This window comes from Anguilla rostrata, chromosome 18 (genome assembly GCF_018555375.3).
Source record: "Anguilla rostrata isolate EN2019 chromosome 18, ASM1855537v3, whole genome shotgun sequence".
NCBI classification, from domain to species: domain Eukaryota; kingdom Metazoa; phylum Chordata; class Actinopteri; order Anguilliformes; family Anguillidae; genus Anguilla; species Anguilla rostrata.
In genome coordinates, this window is record NC_057950.1 from 17,025,318 (window position 1) to 17,046,651 (window position 21,334).

The 21,334-nt window shown below is 47.2% G+C and overlaps 1 protein-coding gene across 2 annotated transcripts in view; it reads left to right on the plus strand.

The window, feature by feature from the left end:
- Positions 1-21,334, plus strand: part of LOC135245005 (pro-neuregulin-3, membrane-bound isoform) — a 357,506-nt gene that overhangs the window by 112,187 nt on the left and 223,985 nt on the right. For both annotated transcript variants that reach the window (XM_064317746.1, XM_064317748.1), the window contains exon 3: positions 7,507-9,551. In XM_064317746.1, coding sequence (XP_064173816.1) covers positions 8,867-9,551 — 685 coding nt within the window. In that variant the 5' untranslated portion in view covers positions 7,507-8,866. The remainder of the gene's footprint in view (positions 1-7,506; positions 9,552-21,334) is intronic.

The window sequence follows — 21,334 nt, forward strand, 5'->3', positions numbered from 1 at the left end:
GAACTCAGCTAGTTGATTTCACTAACTCGTTCTACCTTTTGGCTGAAGAATTGGCACTACTAAGGAATCAAACTTACATCCATTAGCTTACAAGCTCAGTTCATTTACCATTTTAATACTGCTGCCTGTTTTGGAGTCATGGGTTGCGCAAGTGTCAACTCACACAAAACCAACCACATGCACTTAGGATAAACACAGAAATGTATGTGTATACACACACACACAGTCACACACGTACACACTCACATACTCGTCGCTCAACTCTTTCAGACTCTTCTGTAAATCTGAACTGCTGTTATTTCAGCCTTGAAGTGGGAAGCATCTGACAAAGAAATTATTCAGTAGGGATAAAAAGATTTTCAGAAACACATTATCTGATATTTTTAGAAATGTCTCTGCTTTAAACACTTTGTTAATGGAATAAGTGAGCAAGAGTTTGAATCTTTTCTACCATTCAGCAAATGGTGATGGACTGCATGAGAACCTAGTAAACAGTGTCTAAGTGCTGTTGATTCATTTGAAGGCGGTTTTTCACCAGTGTGGATATTCAGTATGGCCAGCTGAGCTTTCACTGGAGCTAAATGTCTCAATAGAAACATTAACGCTCAAAGGCCTTTTCTCTAAGTGCCCGTGATCACAGATAAAAGATGTATTTAAATATTTAAGACAAGATGAAACTCCATTTACATGCGTAAGGGGAGCAGGCCATAGGAATACAGCCACAACATAAAATCTTATAATCCACAGTAATTGTTGCTTAGTGACACAGAGGATTTTTCTGTTCAACAAATGTTCAACAAAGCCTGATCTTGAAAGATTGAATGATCTTTCCTTCTAATACGAATCCTGCTAATCTTTTCAGTACATTGAGAGTAAAGGTATTTTGAACGTACTTGAGTATGTGGTTCCCACCACAATTTAGAATTTCCAATTGTCTGCAGCTGCGTTCGTGCCACGAAGGCCACTGTCGATTCGGGGGAGTGTAGACAACCACGGTTTTCATTCAAAACGCGTGGTGTTGCCAGCTGCTTCTTTTCACACTGCAGGCTACAGCTAAGCTCACACAGAGTGGAGTCAGAGGAAGACCTTTCATATGCAGCTTTCACATGCAATCCAGGAGTGCCTCTTCGCCCCGTTGTCGCTAGATAGTGATGACCAAGCATCCCTATTTGACTGGACCCCCCCATACCCTGGGCAACAAAACCACCAATTGTGTCACCCTGTGGAACTACCTACTACACTGGTGCTGTCAGGATCAGATCCAAGGCCGTGAGGCTTATCCATGAACCACAGTGTGGTGCCTTAACTGAATGAGCCATCTAGCAGCCCCTGACTTTTTAAATAATAAAAAAGTCTATACTTTCAAACCATGAATAAATGTAGCTTTACATACAAATGCGTATAAAATATACTTTACCCAGATTGTAAAATACACTTGCTCAGATTGGTTCCCTGTTATCATTACTCTTGTTATCTTACAAGCCAGACATTTTTAAATTAATTTTGAGACTCCTTTAACACCTACCATTTTTATTTTGATAAGTCACTTGTAGTATCTAACTGAATTCCTTTTGAAAATCTAAATATTTAATGTTGTGAGCCCAATTTAACTTTTGCTTTTTGTGGCTTCCTGGAGAAAGTTCAAAGATTTAATCACGGTCACCTTTTACTAAAGGTTGTTCACTATTCTCGGGTATACTGCTATAGGAATAATTCTAACCTACCTCTAATGATGGATTACAACATATTACAGCATATGCAAGTTAGTTCTTCTGTGTTTTGGAAAAAGTCTCTTGCTTACACATGGGCAATGTTCTTCATGTTTCCAGTCATCAGAAATTTCTTATTGGCTTTTGAAATTATGTAATGATAGTTGAATTATTTATTAATGATCACAGAATTCATAAAGTAGTCTTGGGCATATTATTGCTGCCTAATGACCTTTTCATCTCAGGTTTTTCTAAATTTTCCATTACTTCAATGTCTGTACTTTTCCCGTATCTATTTGTCCCTGCATTTCGGATGTAACTGTAGGCATGTTTGTAATCTCTTCTTTGAAGAAGCTCTCAACAAAATAACTGCTCACTATATCTGTGCTATCTTTACTGTTTACTTGAAGAAAATCCCCTTCCCTACTTTAAATATACTTAACCTCTCCCCTCAGCTTCTTCGGCAATATCAAAGGAAATGTATTTAGGATTATTTTTTTCTCTTTTGAGGAACTTTCTTCAAGTGGCCTTGTACCCTGCTCTGTATTTTTCCTTCTGTGGAATTGTTCGGCTTTGACTTGCCAATTCATGCCAAATGACTGTTATTTTCGTTACATTCCTATGGTTAATTTATATCCACCCTATATGTGACCCTTTACCCCCATGAAATGCCATTCTATTGTAGGATTGAGTAGTTTAATTGACTATTTCCAGCAAACCAAAGAAAGCAGCAACCTGGGGGTTCATCGTCACACTTTATTGATGTTTATCACTGCTGGAGCCCAATCCAGTCTGCAGTAAGACTCTTAGTCCGCTGCCAAGCATTTCGCTTCTCAAAACTTTGGCACTTAAAATCCAGCCCTTTCGCTACTTCTATAAATGGAAGATGAGCAATTGAATTTTACTGAGAGAGAGGTTTAATGCCTGCAGAGAGAATAACTGCAACCGCCCCCCCCCTCTTCAACCCTGCTGCCTGAATCAGCAAGCAGGTCGCTTCAAATTACCCAACCAGCCCCCACCCCCCCTACACACAAACACACACACACACACACACACACACAGACTTTGCACTCTCCAGGAGAAGCTAGTCAAAGAACTAATCCTGAGGTGGGGCCGGAGGTTTCCCTCTTGTGCAGGATGAGTAGTGTCCTGGCTATGAGGAGTGAGTGGAACATGCTTGTTTGTTGTGTAGTTGTGCTATGCAGAGCTGCGTTTGAACACCAGCAGGTGGACAGATGAGTGAACGAGCGGGCAGGCTGACCGACCGTGTGTGTACGCCAGGAAACTTCAGCACTGGACTGGAGTGATGAGCTTGCCCTGTGTTACAGTATAGCTAACTCACTTTAGCACAATAAAAGTCAAAGAAAATCTAAGGATCAGAGGGGGTTTTGTGAATCTTCTCTGTACTGCTGTTGATGATGGGACATTAGATGGGTTAATCCAATTTAACAATTTTTAAACTTTCACTTGTGTTTTCCTGTCCTAGTTCATTTAAATTATGCATTTGCCTAACAACTGAGGTTTTTTCTTCTTTACACTGCAAATTGCAGCTTCAAGATTGTGATCTAATAAGAATGGGATAACTATTACTGTCATTACAGGTTAATATTGTAATTTACTTAGATTACCTATGGTTATATCAACAAAAAACTAAATAGTCATATCTTACTGTAGTTATAATGTCATCTATGTTAAAATGGTATACATAGTCAAGTTTACTACATAATCCACCGTAAGTACACAAAATTTTTTTTAAAAATTTTATTTCAAGAAAGTATACTTTCTGATGTATTGGCCAAAATATATATGTTGTTGTGTTTGTTTTGATATGCGTGTGTTGGTCTGAAATAGCAAAATCCATGACCTTTTTATTTTACATTGTTAAAACTGTATTTTATGAGACTGAATAAATGAGCTAACTACGTAATATACAGTAGCATGTCACCAACCCATAACACAAATTAACCTTTGTTAAAGGGTAGTACTGTTAACGTATATGTTTCACCATCACAGAATTATAATTTCCTCTGATTATGAATCATATAATATTATTTCTCATATTATGCAAATTATTGTTTTCAATTAGCGTATTCATTATCATAGCCAATAACTATGTAATTTTTTTGTTGTGTCCATGTTATTTCACTAAGTTGGGCTCTACATACGTACTGAATTATGATAGGTTGTTGAACTCACTTGTTCTGAATAATCCTGACCAAACCTCACTACATTTATTGGTGCTCCGTGTGAGGATTGTTGAAACAGACATGTTTTAATAATCTGTCCTCACTATTCCACAATTTGTGTTTCCCCAACACACACACACACACACATATATATATATATAATACTCCTACATTTTTACATTTATACATTTATACATTTCAGTTGACATAAATGTACTTGTTGCCTAGCCAACCAAACGGATGTTCACACATGCTCACTGATTTCACTGGGTGCAGTGATTAGGCAAACAGAAAAACAGTAATACATGTTATTTTTCATTTTTCTGTGGTTTTACTGAAATTAGGTTCATCTCCTATGCATTATCCTGTCATGTTCCTTGCCATGTTTGTTCCGTTTTTTTTCTCCACAAAGCTTGAGAGGACACCACATATGTATTTTAAGATTGGTGTGCTCAATGTTCTTTTTTCAAGCAGAAATTTTGACAAATGACTAAATGTGACCTTTTCCTAGTGAGTACTGCTTGCTTCTCTGCTCAAGTGAAAAATTCCGCTTTTAGCATTTGTTTGGGGGATACCCGCGGTCCGGAGAACAAACTGAGCTCTATCCAGCTCTGCCCAAAGGCACGCACATGCAGGCAGTGAGGCTGGTGCAAGTTTCCGTTCGGCATGCTAGTCCTGCAGGTGACAGTAGGTGGGGGGTAGGGGGTGCACTAGGCACTAAAGTGGTCAATGGGGAGGGGGGGGTGTGTGTGTAAGTCTGGGGTTTGTTGATTAATATACTGATATAAACTGGCAGTTTGAATTGTCCTAAATCAGACCGGTACAAATATGCTTCACTATGTCAGAAATTAATTTGCGATATGAGGTTAGCAACAAGAGTGATTAGAAAACAGACGGGCTGAGTTTTAGATGTCCGTGCGTAGAATCTGTAATAGTCAGTCATCATGGAGCTAACCAATTGGCTTCTGCCTGTAGGAGAGGTGGGACTTACAGATGTCTGTGCCTTAAACCAGTCATTATGGGAGCTTTTTTTTAAAATACCATTTGAAACTGACTCTGGATCAGAGTGTGATGTCTTTTCTGTTTTAGGGGTTTTGGGGCTGTTTGCCGGATGACAGAGCTTTTATTCAATATTGAGAACGTTTCTGTTCAGGTTCGCATCACTAATGCTATAGCCTACTGTGTAGTTGTTATGGATCTTTGAATCTGAGGGAAGTAAGTCATTGAATTGGTGGCCTAGGTCATTGGGGTTCCCAGCCACTGTTGTGCTGTAGCACGCCCCTGCTACATTGCATGGTCATTATGATAAACCCTGCTGTAATCTCAAGTGGAAAGCAGATCGATTACAGGTACGACTTTGGAAGATTACAGATTTTACAGACAGTTTACTCACAACCTCTCAACCTGGCGGCAGATGCTGACCATGTCCTAGTCACCACGCAGCTGTGGGGTGCAGAGGGGCGGAGACAGGAAGTGCAGAAGACCGTTACAGACGTGTAGGGGCACCGGACGGAGGTGCTTTCAAAAAAAAAAAAAAAGGAAATAAATAAAATTGGAGCCAAGTTGAGGAGATGGATGTTTGGAAAGCATCAGTCAGAAGAAGCAGGAAGTGGGCAGATGTGCTGCCAGCTTGAGTAATGTGCTCTTAATGAGCTGATTGAGTGAGCCTGAGCATGTGCATTTCACAGATAGCAGCTGATGTCGGTGGGATCCTGGGAATGCCTTTTGTGCAGAGACCGTAGTGGCGTCAGGGTGTGTTTGGCAGACTGTCAGACTGATCAGGGGTTTTTACAGAGTGACGTTGGTGAACAGCATTGAGGCGACAAATTAAGGGGAGGGAACAACGATCCTGTAAAAAAAATAATCATATACAATTGAAATAAACAGTGGTATTACTTGTTGACAATTTAAAAGTACATAATAATTGCACAGAACTGGGTGTTCCTTTATCAAATTAGACCTGTCCCAGATTCAAAAGACCACATGTGCCCTGGTCTCTGTCCACTAATCCACAGGTTTAAAAAATAAAAAAGTAAAATTAGTTTAAAAAATATTTTTGTACTCGCGCCATCGTGTTCGGCGGTAGCATTGCTCTCTGTTTGGAGCAGCCCCTTTAATGACTTGTTGACAGGAGTGGAGATGTGTCTCTGATGGACCCTGCGTCTGGTATCAGTGCTCTCTATGTTTAACTGACTCTGTGTCTGGTATCAGTGCTCTCTGTGTTTAACTGTCTCTGTGTCTGGTATCAGTGCTCTCTGTGTTTAACTGTCTCTGTGTCTGGTATCAGTGCTCTCTGTGTTTAACTGACTCTGTGTCTGGTATCAGTGCTCTCTGTGTTTAACTGACCCAGCGTCTGGTATCAGTGTTTTCCGTGTTTAACTGACCCTGTGTCTAATATCAGTGCTCTCTGTGTTTAACTGACTCTGTGTCTGGTATCAGTGCTCTCTGTGTTTAACTGACCCTGTGTCTGGTATCAGTGCTCTCTGTGTTTAACTGACCCTGTGTCTGGTATCAGTGCTCTCTGTGTTTAACTGAACCTGCATCTGGTATCAGTGCTCTCTGTGTTTAACTGACCATGCGTCTGGTATCAGTGCTCACTGTGTTTAACTGAACCTGCGTCTGGTATCAGTGCTCTCTGTGTTTAACTGAACCTGCGTCTGGTATCAGTGCTCTCTGTGTTTAACTGAACCTGCGTCTGGTATCAGTGCTCTCTGTGTTTAACTGAACCTGCGTCTGGTATCAGTGCTCACTGTGTTTAACTGAACCTGCGTCTGGTATCAGTGCTCTCTGTGTTTAACTGAACCTGCGTCTGGTATCAGTGCTTCCTGAGTGCTGGATTCTGTCAGTGTCCCTGGTGTAGACCGTGCCTGTCTGAGGTGGGTCCTATTGGCTGTTTAAATATGTGGGGGTGGAGCTTGTTTAGATCTTGCCGTTTCTTGCTCTCTCCTGGTCCGTTGTGTGCTAAAACCACCTAACGCCTTGGGATGGGGGGTGGGGGGTGGGGTGGGGGGGATCTGTAAATGTGCCCCTCCTCTCAGAGTAGATGGGGGTGGGGTGGGGAGTAGTTGGGCATTTTTGTGTTTTCTGGCTCTGCCTGTAGCTCTGGGAGAGATGCAGGCTGTTTGCTTCTCTCCTGCTGCTGCTGATACTGCAGTGCTTTGGCTAGGATCAGTGTCTCTCCCCCTCCCCCTCTCTCCTTTCCCTCCCTCCCTTACCTTACTCTCTCTCTCTCTCTCCCTCCCCTGTCATTCTGTCCCACCTCTCTTTCTCTGATGGAGGCGGAGAATACTCCCTGCACTGGTGGAGGGAGCAGGTGCAGTCCCGCCCCCCTCTCTCTCTCTCACTCTCTCAGTTGCTTGCTTATCCTCTGTCCCTCTCTCTCGCTCACTCTCTCTCTCTCTCTCTCTCTCTCTCTCTTTCTCAGTTGCTTGCTTATCCTCTGTCCCTCTCTCTCGCTCACTCGCTCACTCTCTCTCTCTCGCTCTCTCTCTCTCTCTCTCTCAGTTGCTTGCTTATCCTCTGTCCCTCTCTCTCGCTCACTCGCTCTCTCTCTCTCTCTCTCTCAGTTGCTTGCTTATCCTCTGTCCCTCTCTCACTCTCTCTCTCGGCAGGAGTGGCCAGATGTTGTATCGCTGCCTACAGCATCGCAGGCAGGCAGGGCACGTCTGAGAGAGCAGCGGAGGGACGAGCCGGGAGATTTGAGCCCCGCTCAGAGCCGAGCCTCGGGATTCTGGGATACGCCTCGGGGACAGATCCGTCACGAGCGCCCGCGAACCGGAGCTACGACCGGCGCTTTCCCCCTCGCTCTCCCTCCTTCCCTCCGTCTCTCAGCCTTATCCCTTCGCTCGCAGTGCTGGAATGTACTGAGGGTGAAAGAGAGAAGAGCTTTATCCCCCCTCTACTGCAGAAGACGGCATCGGGCAAGACAGACAGACGGCAGGACGTGAGCTGGCACCCCCCTGGAGACTTGTCCCGGCACTGGATTGGGATCACACCCCCCCCCCCCCACCTCTGCCTCCTTTCCAAATCACGACACCCTCCCTCCCTCAAATTCTGTTTTCCTTCGCTGTTCCTCGTCTTTTTTTTTTAAAGCTCTCGCAGTGCTGGATCGCACTCCTCGGCTGGATTACAGCAGGGTGGCTCTTCTGCCCGTCCCCTAATCCTGAGGGAGGCTGCGGATCCCTCCGCGGGGGACCCACCTGCGCCTTCCTGCCCCTGTGGGTCCGCAGACGGGTGCGTGTCGGAGCGTGTGTGAGCGTATGTGCGTGTGCGTGCGCTGAGAGGGGGGGCATTTCTGGGGCCACGAGCTGACTCAGCGGTTGGAAGCGTGCTTGCGGATTGAACCCGGAATCAGGAGCGAGGAGGAAGGGGGGCGACAGGGTCCCTGGATCGCCGTCTCATCTTCCCAAAAGCCCCGCTCGGAATACTGAGGAGAAGCAAAATTGCGTAACGGAGTCGGGGGGGGGGGACCAAGAGCACGGCGGAAAGCGTACAGGGGCGGCTGGATTGGCTCCGTGGCGGCGGGCAGACGCTGCGGCAGAGCGCTTCACACAGACGGATTTACAGCTCGTCTGCTGCTCTCATACGCCGCTTCTCAGTCTATACTTTCAGCCCTTTTTTTCCCCCCAGGGTGCTTTCTTTCTTTTTTTTTTTGTGTTTCACCTTGGATTCCACCCGTATTGGACTTTAGCTCCGGACGTGGACAGGAGTGGTCTCCGGGACAACGACTGAAGAACACCTTCCTTCCCTGCTCTGCATTCGGCGCCTGACTCGCTGCTCCTGTGTGTGTCGTGTGTGCGCGCGTTTTGTCTGCGTGTGTATCCGTGCTTGTGCGTACGTGTGGGTGTGTGTGCGTGTGTGTCTGTGTGCGTGTGTGAAAGATGCTCGGTGTTACGTTTCGCCCCTCTGACCCGTGTTGTCCGTGCCCACCTGGTCGCTGGTTTCGGGGTTAACCCTTCGTGAGCCGGCAGGATGAGCGAGATCTCCGGAGCGGCCGTTTCCGGGGCGATGATCGTGGAGGAGCCGGAGGCGGGCGGTGGCTCGGGGGGCAGGGAGCAGGCCCCGGAGCAGGGGCCCCTGCGCTGCGGGGGGTGCACCCTGTGGCCCCGGCAGCAGACCTGGCTGTGTGTGGTCCCCCTCCTGATCGGGTTCATCGGCCTGGGGCTCAGCCTGATGCTGCTGAAGTGGATTGTGGTGGGCTCTGTGCAGGACTACGTGCCCACAGACCTGGTGGACGCCAAGGGGATCGGGCAGGACCCCATATTCCTCTCCAAGCCCAGTGCCGTCCCCAAACTCCCTGACACCTCCACCTCCACCTCCACCACCACCACCACTACCACCACCGCCTCCGCCGTCCCCCCCGGGGGCACCACCACGGTGAGGCCCAGGACTCGTGCAGGAACTCGGGCTGGGGGTCCCGGAGCGTCCGGCAGCCAGGTGACCCCGCGCAGCACCACCACCCGCCACGCCAGCGCCCCGCGCGGCCCACACCCGACCGCCTCCGGCAGCACCACCAGTACCATGGCGACGCCCACCTCCACTCCCTCACCGTCCAACCCCACGGTCCTGCACGTCTCTACGCAAATGTGGACACACGTGCACACCTCCCACAAGCCCCCGGCCGTGCCCACCCGGTCCCACGTCCAGGTCAAGACAGGTGAGTCACCTGTCCGTTTGGATGAAAGCAATAGTGGGAGGGGAACAGGCGCCAATGGTAACCTCATGATTCTGGTGTGCGGCCTTCAAAATGTGATATTATTAGATGTGTTCATTTAAAATGTTGTGAAATAGTGTACAAATGTCTATGGAGGAAAAGTAGGTGGAACTTATTTTAGCCATGTTTTTTCCCCATATGAGTGTATTGTATCACCTTGGCATATGGTTCTCTGTGCCATGTTAGTGTTCTCGGTAGACTGGAAATGTCTCTTAGACATTTCATTGGTGGGAGGGGGGGAGTAAAACTCAGTATTAAGAGCTGTCTCGGTGCTGCATTAGAACTAGACCATGATTGAATTATTATTTTTTGTTTAAAAAACATGCAGTCGTATAACATTACAGAGTACAGCGATTAGTGTGGTTTTATCGGGCTGGTCATTGGCTTTGCTCATGCATTCGCTGTAATTAACGGATCCAGTGTTCCAGCGTTGTATGAGATTCTTATTTTGTAGATAACGTTCGAGTTCATTTCATGCAGGGTATTGCCAGCTATGTACATTCCGAATTAAAGTGGTTACTAAAATGTATGCGAAAAAAGTACGCACTGGGGGGAAAAAAAAACTTCAATTGGAACACATCTTAGAAAAACATGGAAAGCTATTTTCCGTTTTGACATAAAGATTATTGAAAGCAGATCATAGCGGTCGGCGAATGGGGATTTCAGCGAGACGGGGCGAAGATTCCATTAAGATAGATGAAGATATGAGAACACCGCATTACAGGTATATTGCGGGGCGGCGGATTGCACAGTACGTTCGCTGGCGAAAAGGGCAGGTAGCTGCTTACCGCCGCAACATTAATCTGAAGACAACGGCGGAGGACCGGAGGTAGAAGGACCATGGCGTCTCTTTCCAGAGCTAAGCAGAACATGGAGATCTGTCAGTCTGGGTCGAGCAGCGTCGATACCACCTGGTTGATCGGTGTGATATTGGCAATGTTGTAAAACACACAAATAAATTGTAGCCTATGTATGACCCATTGTAAATATCAGGGAATAACGATACCGCGTCGGTTTCAGATAAATTATATAACGAGCTCCTTTATTCTAACCAGCAACGTGGGATTTCCGGAGGAACGTATTAGTCGCGTTTGTAATCGAAATGAATACGCAAATTGGAATCAAACTCTTATGTTGACATCAGCTCAATAGCAGTGACTAAACAACGCAAGACAGGATTTTGTTTTCTGTTTAACAGCAACTGAAAGAAAAGAAAAAACAAAACGGTTTGCGTTTCACTCCTTGCTATCATTGTATCCGTTTGACACTCTGGAGGTTCTGGTCGCGGAATTCTCACACAGTATTGATTTCTGGCCGGAAGATTTTCTAGCTGCCATCAGTCACCTTTGTAGCCGTGTCAGGGCTCCAATCAGCGAGGACGCGTTTGGAACTGTCCACTAGATCAGATATGTCAGTCAAAAAATGTTATTCCCGTTGTATATCCGATATGATCCATGCACATATTTGAGCAAGTGAGATCCCTGTCGGACTCATCAGTGCAGAACACGTTTGCTTGCCGATTTTAGCTTTGTATGTATTTGTATGCGTTATACAACACTAATAAATGCATAGAAAAGTAATGTAATGTAGCTATGTAGGCTATCTCTATTATGTGACACAAACAAATATATTTTGCCTGAAATGATCTGGGTGGCCGAGTTCTCATCTGTTTAACGTTCTGCATCTCAATTTGTTTTGTGCGGTTGTATTTGTTGTCCAAAAGTGGTCACAATTGGTGAGCGTAGCATTTAAAGTCGTGGTGAATAATTGCACCGAACGAACGAACATTGTCTATTAGTTCTATACTGGATAAAATTACAGGATCCATTAATCATGTGTTTGGTTATTAATTAACCATTTTATGAATGTCACCTTACAAGCGAACGCTCCCGAAAATCCATTAACAGTGTGATAGATAGCCCCCGTAAAATGTCAGTTAAGCTCGCTGCCATAGGCTAATCCCCCTCTCTACACAACCTGCACTAACCCCAAGACATAATCATTGCACCTTTTGTCTGCCTGTGCAAGCTGGAACCATCACTTGGAACCATCAGTTGGTGGATACAAAACACGTTACCTATGGTTGGTTATTGTATATTTGGAAGAAAAATGTGTGTGTGCGTGTGTGTATCTCCACTTATTCCTAGGTGGCGGTGGTGCATGGGGGGGTAGTGGGGTGTCAGGAGCCTGTCCCAACGTGCATTAGGAGAGAGGCAGGAATACACCCTGGTCAGGTCATCAGTCCATCGCATCAGTGCATGTCTTTGGACTGTGGGAAACCAGAGTCCCTGGAGAGAACCCATGCAGACATGGGGAGAGCATGCAAACTCCTCACAGAAAGGACCTGGCCAGGGCCTTCTTGCTGTGAGGCAACGGTGCTATCCACTGCTCCACCATGTGCTTTCGTAGTTGACTGAAAGCATTTATGCGAACACAATCCTGTTTGATAGATTTAAATGTGCCCCAACTGGAATGGGACACGCATTTCCTCTGCTAAAATCTGGATTTAAATTAGCCCTCTGTGCGGTTGTTCTTCTGTCTTTTAACGTGTTACATTCGTACAGTCGTTTATCCTTGATGACTGCCATTGTGTCTAGTGTTTCCTTTTTCTTAGACTGCAGGCAATTACACACGGCTTATATCATGGTCTCTGCATGTCAGAGTGCATGATACTGATTTATGTTTTCATGCAAAAGCACTTTAGGGTTTCATTCCCCTTTGATTGTTGGCGGGCGCGTGCTAGCGCTGCGCGCAGACGCTAATGAGCGCCGGGGATAAGCCCGCGCAGCGCCGAGCGCTTCGTGTGACGTCCCCCCGAATAATGGGTCTCCGTCGTAAATCCCTTTCGGTTTCCAGAGGAACGGTAATTCCGCGTTCTTCAGACGTTCCTCCTCGCCGCGCGGCGGGGGGGGCGGCGCTCCGCGGGACGGCGCTCCGCGGGGCCTTTCGGGCGAGGGATCAGCGTGCGCGCGTAGGTATCAGTCGCCAGGCTGCAGCCGGGGCCTTATGCTGAGGTGGGGATCTGTGTCGTAATGCAATTTAAAGGGGACGGCCGCGGCGCTTCAAACGGTGCGATGTTGGGTCGGTGGCAGACAGCGACTGTGCATCATTCACTAACACTCAGGCAGATTACTCTGCTTCCTGAGCTAAATCTGGATTAATCTCCCATCGCTGCGGAGGAGGAGCCCAGCTTCCATTAAGAACCTACTGCTGTCCTACTAATCAACCAAGGGGCTACCCCAGTGTCTCCTCCCTCCCTCCCTCCCTCCTTCATCCCCCTCGCTCTCTCTTCCTCCTCCTCCTACTCTCTCTCTTGCTCTCTGAGTCTGCATGGAGACAGCAATTCTTTTAAATTGATTAAAACAGTAGTAAGAGGGAGACTTAAGGCTATAGCGCTGGCCTCAGACTGATGAGCAACCCACATGCGTTTGAAAGGCAACTGGCACTACGAGAATTTTATTTTCTTTTTCTAGCTGATCCAACCCCCCTCCCCCCCCCCCACATCATCAGTTCCCTCTAGAATCCAGAGCGCTCACAGTGCATCTCTCAGTGTTCTCAAGATAGAGGCAGACATTTTTAAAAAAGCTGGTGAAATGTCACCGCTCCCTACTGTCACAGGTCTGTGTTCAGCGTGGGGTTCATTTCCGTCAGACGGCCAGCGTGCGGCAGAAATCTCGTTCTCGCAGAGGGGACGGACTCGCACTGACTCTGCTGCTCGCTGGGCTCGGCCGTCACTGTCGCACAGGGCTTATGGGCTCGGCCCGTCCCCTGGAGGGAACCGGATTCCTAATCCCGGCTGGCGTGGGATTTGGAGCACCCTATCGGCTCCATCAGAGAGAACCCTGTGGACACCTCGTGCAAAGCCTTGGTGTGTAATCCTGCCACAAAATGGCCACTATGCTGTGAAGGTGTGTTGGGTTCAATCCCTTCAACCCCTCAGGTTGGAATATGACACAGGAACATGACACAGCGTCCTGAAATCAACCTTTCGCCCCACCCATTTAGGCCCTGCTTGGCTTTTTCCGCCTGATACTTCTACTGTAAACCTCTCCCACAGCAGGCTCCTCCCACTTAGTGCTCCTCCCCCTGTGAGTTCCTCCCCCTGTGAACTCATCCTCCCATGGCAAATTTCAGAGGTGGTTTCAGGTTCCGTGATGAAATGAATAATACAAAGAAAGAATAGGCCTGGATTCATTACAGCATAAAATAACCAAAAGGAAAATAGCTCATCAGCAATAGTAAATATTGAATCACTGTTTTGGCCTACAGAAGTATTTCATATTTCTCATTTATTTTCATTTAGGAACATACAGCATATGCTCCATTTTGTAGACGATAATTGTGGAAATATGAGAAAAGTGGAAAATTAAATGCAGAGTTTTTGGAATTTGAGAAAGCAAGTTTTTAATTCACTTTAGCTGTTATATAATATTTCCAGTATATTTTTAATAGTATTACTAGAATAATGCACCAGTGCTCCAGTTTAATTCCACGATGAGGCCATCTCACTGAAGCTTAACGTCACTTTGATTTATCTCCACAAAATGTCCAGGGGGAAAAAAATCTTTGAGTATAAAATATTAATGCGTAGAAAGGGAAACATGTGCAATATGGAGAAGAGAATGTGAATAATTGACGAATCTCTTACAAAGAATGATCAAAAAGTCCAGAGCTTTATAAATAGAGCAGAGGGAGATGTAGACAGGTGGAACAAGGTAAACGCAGGCTTCAGAACAGGCAGGACCCGGAGCATGAACAAGAGCCATCGCATCACCCTCCCAAAATCTCTCACATGTACACTGACATGCACTCAAACACACACACACACACACTCACGAGCATGCATGCACATGTAAACATATGCGTGAAAACATGCATGCACAAGCACAAACACTCAAAACATATGTACACAACAATCCTGAGGTACGCACGTGCACACACGTGGCACAGATAATAATTGTAGTCATTTTTGAGGAGCTTGTTTTGTGATGAATGTGATTAGCTGAAATAATATTGGCTCCAGTTTAAGAGACTCACACTCTTGCCACCTCTACCATCCCCTTTGGATCAGCAGCCTCCATGACATTACCTAGCAACGGTGCTACCCAATGCTGTTTACCCTCAACCGCGATCGAGCGCAGTTATGAAATTAGATTAAATTTTAAGTCTAATTGTCATCATCCTTTGTGCTCGCGGAAAACCGGTGAGTATGCTTCCATTCTCAGGGTTTTTGCTTCTCTTTGAATTAATACATTATGTTCAACTGAAAAGCAGGTGCCTAAGACTTGATGCCATGACAAGGGAACACCGCTGGGATACGTTAACTGTTCATAATGAAGGGGATTCTCTTTGTGACACAGGCCTAAGCTCACAGAGATACCGTGTTCATATAATGCAAGCCTGACCTTTCAGTTCCAGGAGTTACTCCGTCTCTGCTGTTTCCCTCACGTCAGAGATCCGATGTGTGTAAACTGTGCCGTGCATATCGGTATGTCATTTTCTCCTCAGAAGCAGTTTTGTGCTTTCAGAAGTCTACTGTGTTACAAATGGTGAGAGCCAGAACAAGTTCTCCATGAGTCATTTATATATCTGATGGAAGTTGTATGCCTGGCGTAAAAGAAAGAGCTTGTTCATTGGTTATTTATAGGGGAGGTTACTTTGTGGGTACTTATTATTTTCAGCAAGCAGTGCCGTCAAGCAGTTTCACCAGATAACTGTTGTGACTTGCTGTAAATGTTATGCATCATTAGGGCTTGGCTTGTGGCCTGCTTGTTAGGGATACTCTATCAAAAAAAGTTAGCAAATAGGTGCACATATCAAGGTAAATGTGCATGTATCACTGAATGTAATTTCAGTTTGTCTCTGTTTCTCTGTCATATATTTAAAGACAGATCAGCATTTTTATTAAGTAAGAAAATGCAATGGGAAGCATTCCATTGGCTTGGAGATTCAGTCATTGGTATGGCTCATAGTGTAGTAGGCCGTGGCGAATGTGGAGGTTTATTTTGCCCTCAAGCGGTAATTTTGCCCTCCCTCCTTGGGAAACAATTCGCCCTGAACGCATTTAGCGGCCATGGAAGAGAACGCGTCTAAACGTTTGGGTTCGACGGCGGTCGCTAGTGAGACCAGCGAGCAGCCCATTATTCCGTTGTGTCTTCAGAAAGCAGAGCAGTGTGACGAAAGATGAATCTCCTGCATCCAGGCAACTGGCCACTGGCCACTGGCCGCCGGCCAATAGGAATCCAGAGTCACCGATGCAGGGGAGAATGCTGGGGCCACGCCCACCCCGGAGCGGTGAGGAACTGCTTGTCCGTATCGGCCGAGTGCAGGCAGGAAATGAGCGGGGCTCAACACCGCGTGTGAGGGTTTGAGCTGAGCGCACTGACAGCCCCAGAAGCTGTGGAGGGTTTTTTTTTTTTTGCCGCAGATTGCGATTTACACCCTGCTGTTGTTGAGAGTTTTTCCCTTCAGGGCAAGATTTAGCATGGTCGCTGAGTCCCTTCCCTGCGTTTGACATGAAAGGCTTGAGGCCTTGTTTTTTTAATTCACTCCCGCTTTAGGACCGTCCAGAACAGCGACAGATCCCGCATCTCTGGAACATTCATCTTTCGCATGTCACAGTCATCTTAAAGGGGCCACTGTGAGTAATGTAGGATGCGTTTACAAGCACCCAAACCTCCGAGCCTGGCTGAAATGAGTCAAGCACCGGGGCCGTGAGTGCAGTACGGTGGGCTACTCGTAGGACCTGTAACCAGGCTGTGGAGTCAGGGCATTTGTGCGTGTGTGCTGTATCCACAGAAACTTCTTATTTTAAACATGCTGCTGTTATTGGCAGAAGAAGCATGGTCATTTGCCCCTCGCTGAGATAATAAGCAATGCAAAGTTACTGTGGAGTCCAGGTGACGCAGCTGAAAAGAGTGACTTGTGTTTGTGGCTCCAGGGGTGAGAAATTGTAGGAAATGTAGGCGATTTCTCTGACTGCGATAATGGATTTTAAGTGTTTGAAATGGCAGGAGGGTGGGGGAATTGAGTGTAAAATGAAGTTCATGAAAAGATGAATGTGAGGTTAAAGTGCAGACTGTCAACTTTAATTTGAGAGTATTTACTTAAATATTTGGTATATGAGAATCTTATAGGAATTACAGCCCTGGTTATACAGCCCTTTTCATACATAGTTCCCCCATTTTAGGGCACCAAAAGTATTTGGACAGTTGGCTGCTCAGCTGTTTGGCCAGCTGTGTGTTATTGCATCATTAGTTCATGTGCAAGTAAGCAAACGAAAGGTCCAGAGTTAATTCTAGATGTGGCATTTGCATCAGTGGTTTGTTGTCTACTCAGCATCAAGACCATATAAGTGTCAATGCAAGTAAAGCCGGCCATCATGAGGCTGAAAAATCTGAAATAAATTGGTCAATGACATGGCCAAAACATTGAGTGTGTCAAAATCAAGTGTTTGATACTTTGTTAGGAAGCAGGAATGTTAGCAAACAGCAATAGCAAATAACCCTGGTAGACCGCGGAATAACACTAGTGGATGACCGAAAAATACTTTCAATTGTGAACTGTCAAACAGATCAGGAACACTCTCTAGGATGTATTGTGTCAATGTGTCAAAGACTACTTTAAAGAAGAGACCTCAGAGGGGTTCACCACAAGATGTGAACCATTGGTAAGCCTCAAGAACAGAACAGCCAAGGTTAGCATTTGCTACAAAGTAGGCTACATTTAAAAGATGACAGATGAGACAAGTATTAACCTATACCAAAGTCATAGAAAGAGGAAAGGTTGGAGAAAGATAGGAGCTGCTGCAAAGGATTTGCCACAAAGTCGTGAACATGACCACTTTATTTTAGATTACTGTACAACACTTTTTGTCAGTCTGTGACATCAGGGCTGTGAGCTCAGAGCTGGATTTGTTGTTTTGTAGGACCTGAGAGCGGGGCTCGGTGTCTGCGCCCCCCCCTCGGCTCCTGAGGTGTGTGTACCCGCACGCCCATGCGCGTGTGGTGTGAGTGGGTTTGGCTTGTCCTGCTATAGAGCCTGGCTGCTTTTTTAGCAGGAGCTGTAATTAATCAGGCCCTGGCTCTGGCCTGCCCCAGGTTGTCTTGCAGTGCCTCTGGGACTTCACTCAGGTGGCTTCCCCACATCTGACTCCCCACAACCAGGGAAGAGAGAGCAGAGCTGCAGCCAGGGAGAGCAGAGCTGCAGCCAGAGAGAGCAGAGCTGCAGTCAGAGAGCAGAGCTGCAGTCAGAGAGAGCAGAGCTGCAGTCAGAGAGAGCAGAGCTGCAGCCAGGGAGAGCAGAGCTGCAGTCAGAGAGAGCAGAGCTGCAGTCAGAGAGAGCAGAGCTGCAGCCAGGGAGAGCAGAGCTGCAGTCAGAGAGAGCAGAGCTGCAGCCAGGGAGAGCAGAGCTGCAGCCAGCGAAGAGAGAGCAGATCTGCAGTCAGAGAGAGCAGAGCTGCAGTCAGAGAGAGCAGAGCAACTGTGATATCACTGGAATTTTATTGGACACCTAGGTGAGCACACACAGGCGCAACACTGATGCCCTTGCTTTAAATGTTTTTTTTAGGTACACGCCAATATCTCTCCCTCTCCCTCTCTATCACTCTATCATTCCTACCAACTTGCTATCCCTCCAGAATGTATGAATTTTGGATTTCTGAGAATAGTGAGAATATTTATTTAACATGAGAACTTTGTTGGTAGAGACCAGCGCTTTTTAGGGGTCCTATTTCTCCGCTCCTGGATTCCGTCCCGGGACGTTAATGGAGGCGAGGAGCCGGATTTCGGCTGATGCTCTCTGCATCCTGCGGACTCACGCCCAGTCGCTCCTGCGATGCTGCCATTGCCCCATACATCAGAGCCTGACAGCGGAAAGCTTCCATTATAGGAAATGATACGAGCACACCCAGGCCTCCGCTGCACTTCCCTGTAATAGAGATCTCTGCTCTGGGGCTTGACATCAGGGAGAGGCCAATTGCTCTCAGACTCCATTGTTTCGGGGAGGACTTAGAGATCGGGGGGCGGGGAGGTTGGGGGCACACTGGATTTCTCCGCCAAAATGCCGGATCATTCTATTCTGAACGTGTTCCATTTCTTTACATGACCATCGTCTTCTCCTTCTCATCCTGGCAGAACAGCTATAAAGTATCGCTCTCTCTCCATTTCTCTATCCGTCTCTGTGTGTCTCTCTCTCTCTCTCTCCCTCTCTCTCTGTATTTCTCTCCCTCTGTCTTTCTCTTTCTCTCAGCTCTGCTTTCTGCTTTATTTCCTTTGGGATCCAACATGTCTGCCATCCACTCTGCTTTCTCTCCAACAGCTCCGTCTGCTCTCTCTCGGCGCGAAGGCCAGAGGTCTTCATTATTGCTTCCCCACCCCATTATTCACACCGTCGGGAAGGAAGGGAGCCTCAAAACCTGAATTATGAACCACACGTGCGCAAAACAGTTCCTTTTTGTTATTTTATTTTCTCTCCGGCATTAATAATTGATATTACAACCTGAGAGGCGCGGCGTTATACTTATGAACTGCCAGTCATTTTAATACAGCGCTTTGAAGTGATCAGGCGCACCCCGCAGTAGGCATGCATCGCAATAAATAAACAAAAATCAATTGAATAGCCGTGCAATTACAGTGGCGATATCAGTGTGAATGTGATTCAGCCTCCTCCGGGCGTAAGCCACTGTCGGTGGAAGCGCAGATTGAATGCATGCTTAGACTCCAGATGAATAGGGCCGTTTACGCCGACAGAAAAGGCCCAGGCTCGCCAAGGACAGGAAGCCGTGCTTTCTGTGCGTTCAAAGCATTTTTAAAATGGTGTCGAGCTTGATAGCTTCGCTCAGTAAGAGGCACATTTATTACCTAAAAACCAACTGCACCGAACAAAAACTCACTGTTGCCTGGCTCATGAATTCTACTGCTCTTTGTTCTCTCTCTCTCTCTCTTGCTGTCTCTCTCTCTCTCCCTCTCCCTCTCCCTCTCTCTCTCTCTCTCTCTCCCTCTCTCTCTCCCTCTCCCTCTCTCTCTCTCTCTCTCTCCCCCTCTCTCTCTCTCTCGCTCTCTCTCTCTCTCGTATAAGGAAATGGCGTGTCATATGCAGTCTTGCTGGTGGTCTGCAGCTGTAACATTAGATTTTCTTCTCTTGTGTTCACGGAGACACAGTGATCAGGCAGAGTGGTGTGTGGTTGGATCTTGTGCATGTCTTCTTCACACTAGAGTGGAAAGGAGACATGTTTAATCCTGGTGACAGCTGCCATTGAGATGGGAATGGGGAAGCATTTCTTTTTTTTTCTTTTCTTTTTCCCAGCTTTGTTTTCAGTGACCGTGGCATTGTGGAAGACTATGGTTTCTTCTGGAGTCTCTCATACTGGTCCCCCGCGCAACACAAAAAAAACAAAAAACTTTAGTTTGTCTGCTGCCCCTGTTCCACAGCCCGTCTCTGTTAAGCTGCACACGGCATGTTTGTCCACTTGAGCCCTTGTGGCTGGTTGCTGGGGCTGACGTTCACTTCAGCGGAGAGCTTATACTTGTCTACGCGTTCCTGAATCAAGGGGGTGGGGTGGGGGGGTCATAAAAAAATATTCAAGTGCGATGATGGAGCATGTTCCAGGCCAGGGTGTGATAACACTCTGCGATCGGTCTTACCCCCTGTCTCCCCCCACCCAGAGGAGCCCTGAAATCCCACTCTTTCAGCACTTTCTAGTCCTGATTAACTCTCGGGGCCCCTGGCTTGTTCTGTCCCGCATTCCCGCCAGTCTTCATCCAAACACTGCCTCCCAGAGCCCTCGTTCGTTTGGTTTGGGCTTGGTCCTCAGCCAGCTGAAATTACTCTGGGACTTCAGGGTTGTGTGATGTGCTGCCTTCCTGTCCAGGCTGTGGGCATTGGGCACTCGCTGCTTCTCAGCGATGGAGGAAAAACAGCTCATTACGCGCACAGGTCTGAAGTGGATCACAAGTCATTGTACGTATGCACAGGTGCACATTATAATGTCGCCGTGGCTGATCCCTAGAGGCTGTGTTGATAGTAACATTGCCGTCGCTGATTACTATGGTCCTTGCTTGAAATAGGATTGCAGTTGCTGATGGCCGTTGCCCATGCATATAATTGCAGTTCCGTGGCTGGTGTTGCACATATACAATTACGTGGCCGTGGTTGATTGCTGTTACCCGTGTATATAATGGCATGACCGCGCCTGATTGTTGTGTCTCCACGTGTGATGGCGCGTGTTCGAGCGCGTGTGCGTTCGTGCCTCGGCTCGCATGACTGTGGGGCTCGCGTTAGACGGAACACGAAGGGCCGCCGCGTCTGCGGCCAATCCGCACGGTTTTGTCGTCACTCGGCATGTCTTCCGTCGCCTTGGTGACAGCTCTGGTCTCCGCGGACGCGGGCGGACTCTCCCTGTACGCGCCCGGGCCGCGTGCTGTGCTGACAGCGGCTCCGGCGCGCTGGCGTATTTGTCCCTGGCGCGCCTCAGCGTCCCCCTGCTCGGCCCGCCGCAGCTGCAGATGCGTTTTTGTGAGATGTGCGCTCGCACGCTTGATATGTAGATGTCTTCCAGCGAGGGTCATGACTCCGCCATTACTAACGCTCCACGTTGCTCCGCTAAGCTGTCTCCCTCTCTGACTGGAGATGGCTGCTTTGCGTTTCCTCCCAGCATGCCGTGCAGGCGTCTGGCGGCTTCGCGGGGGAATAGCGGAGATTAAATCGGTGGAAGGCTGAAGATTTGA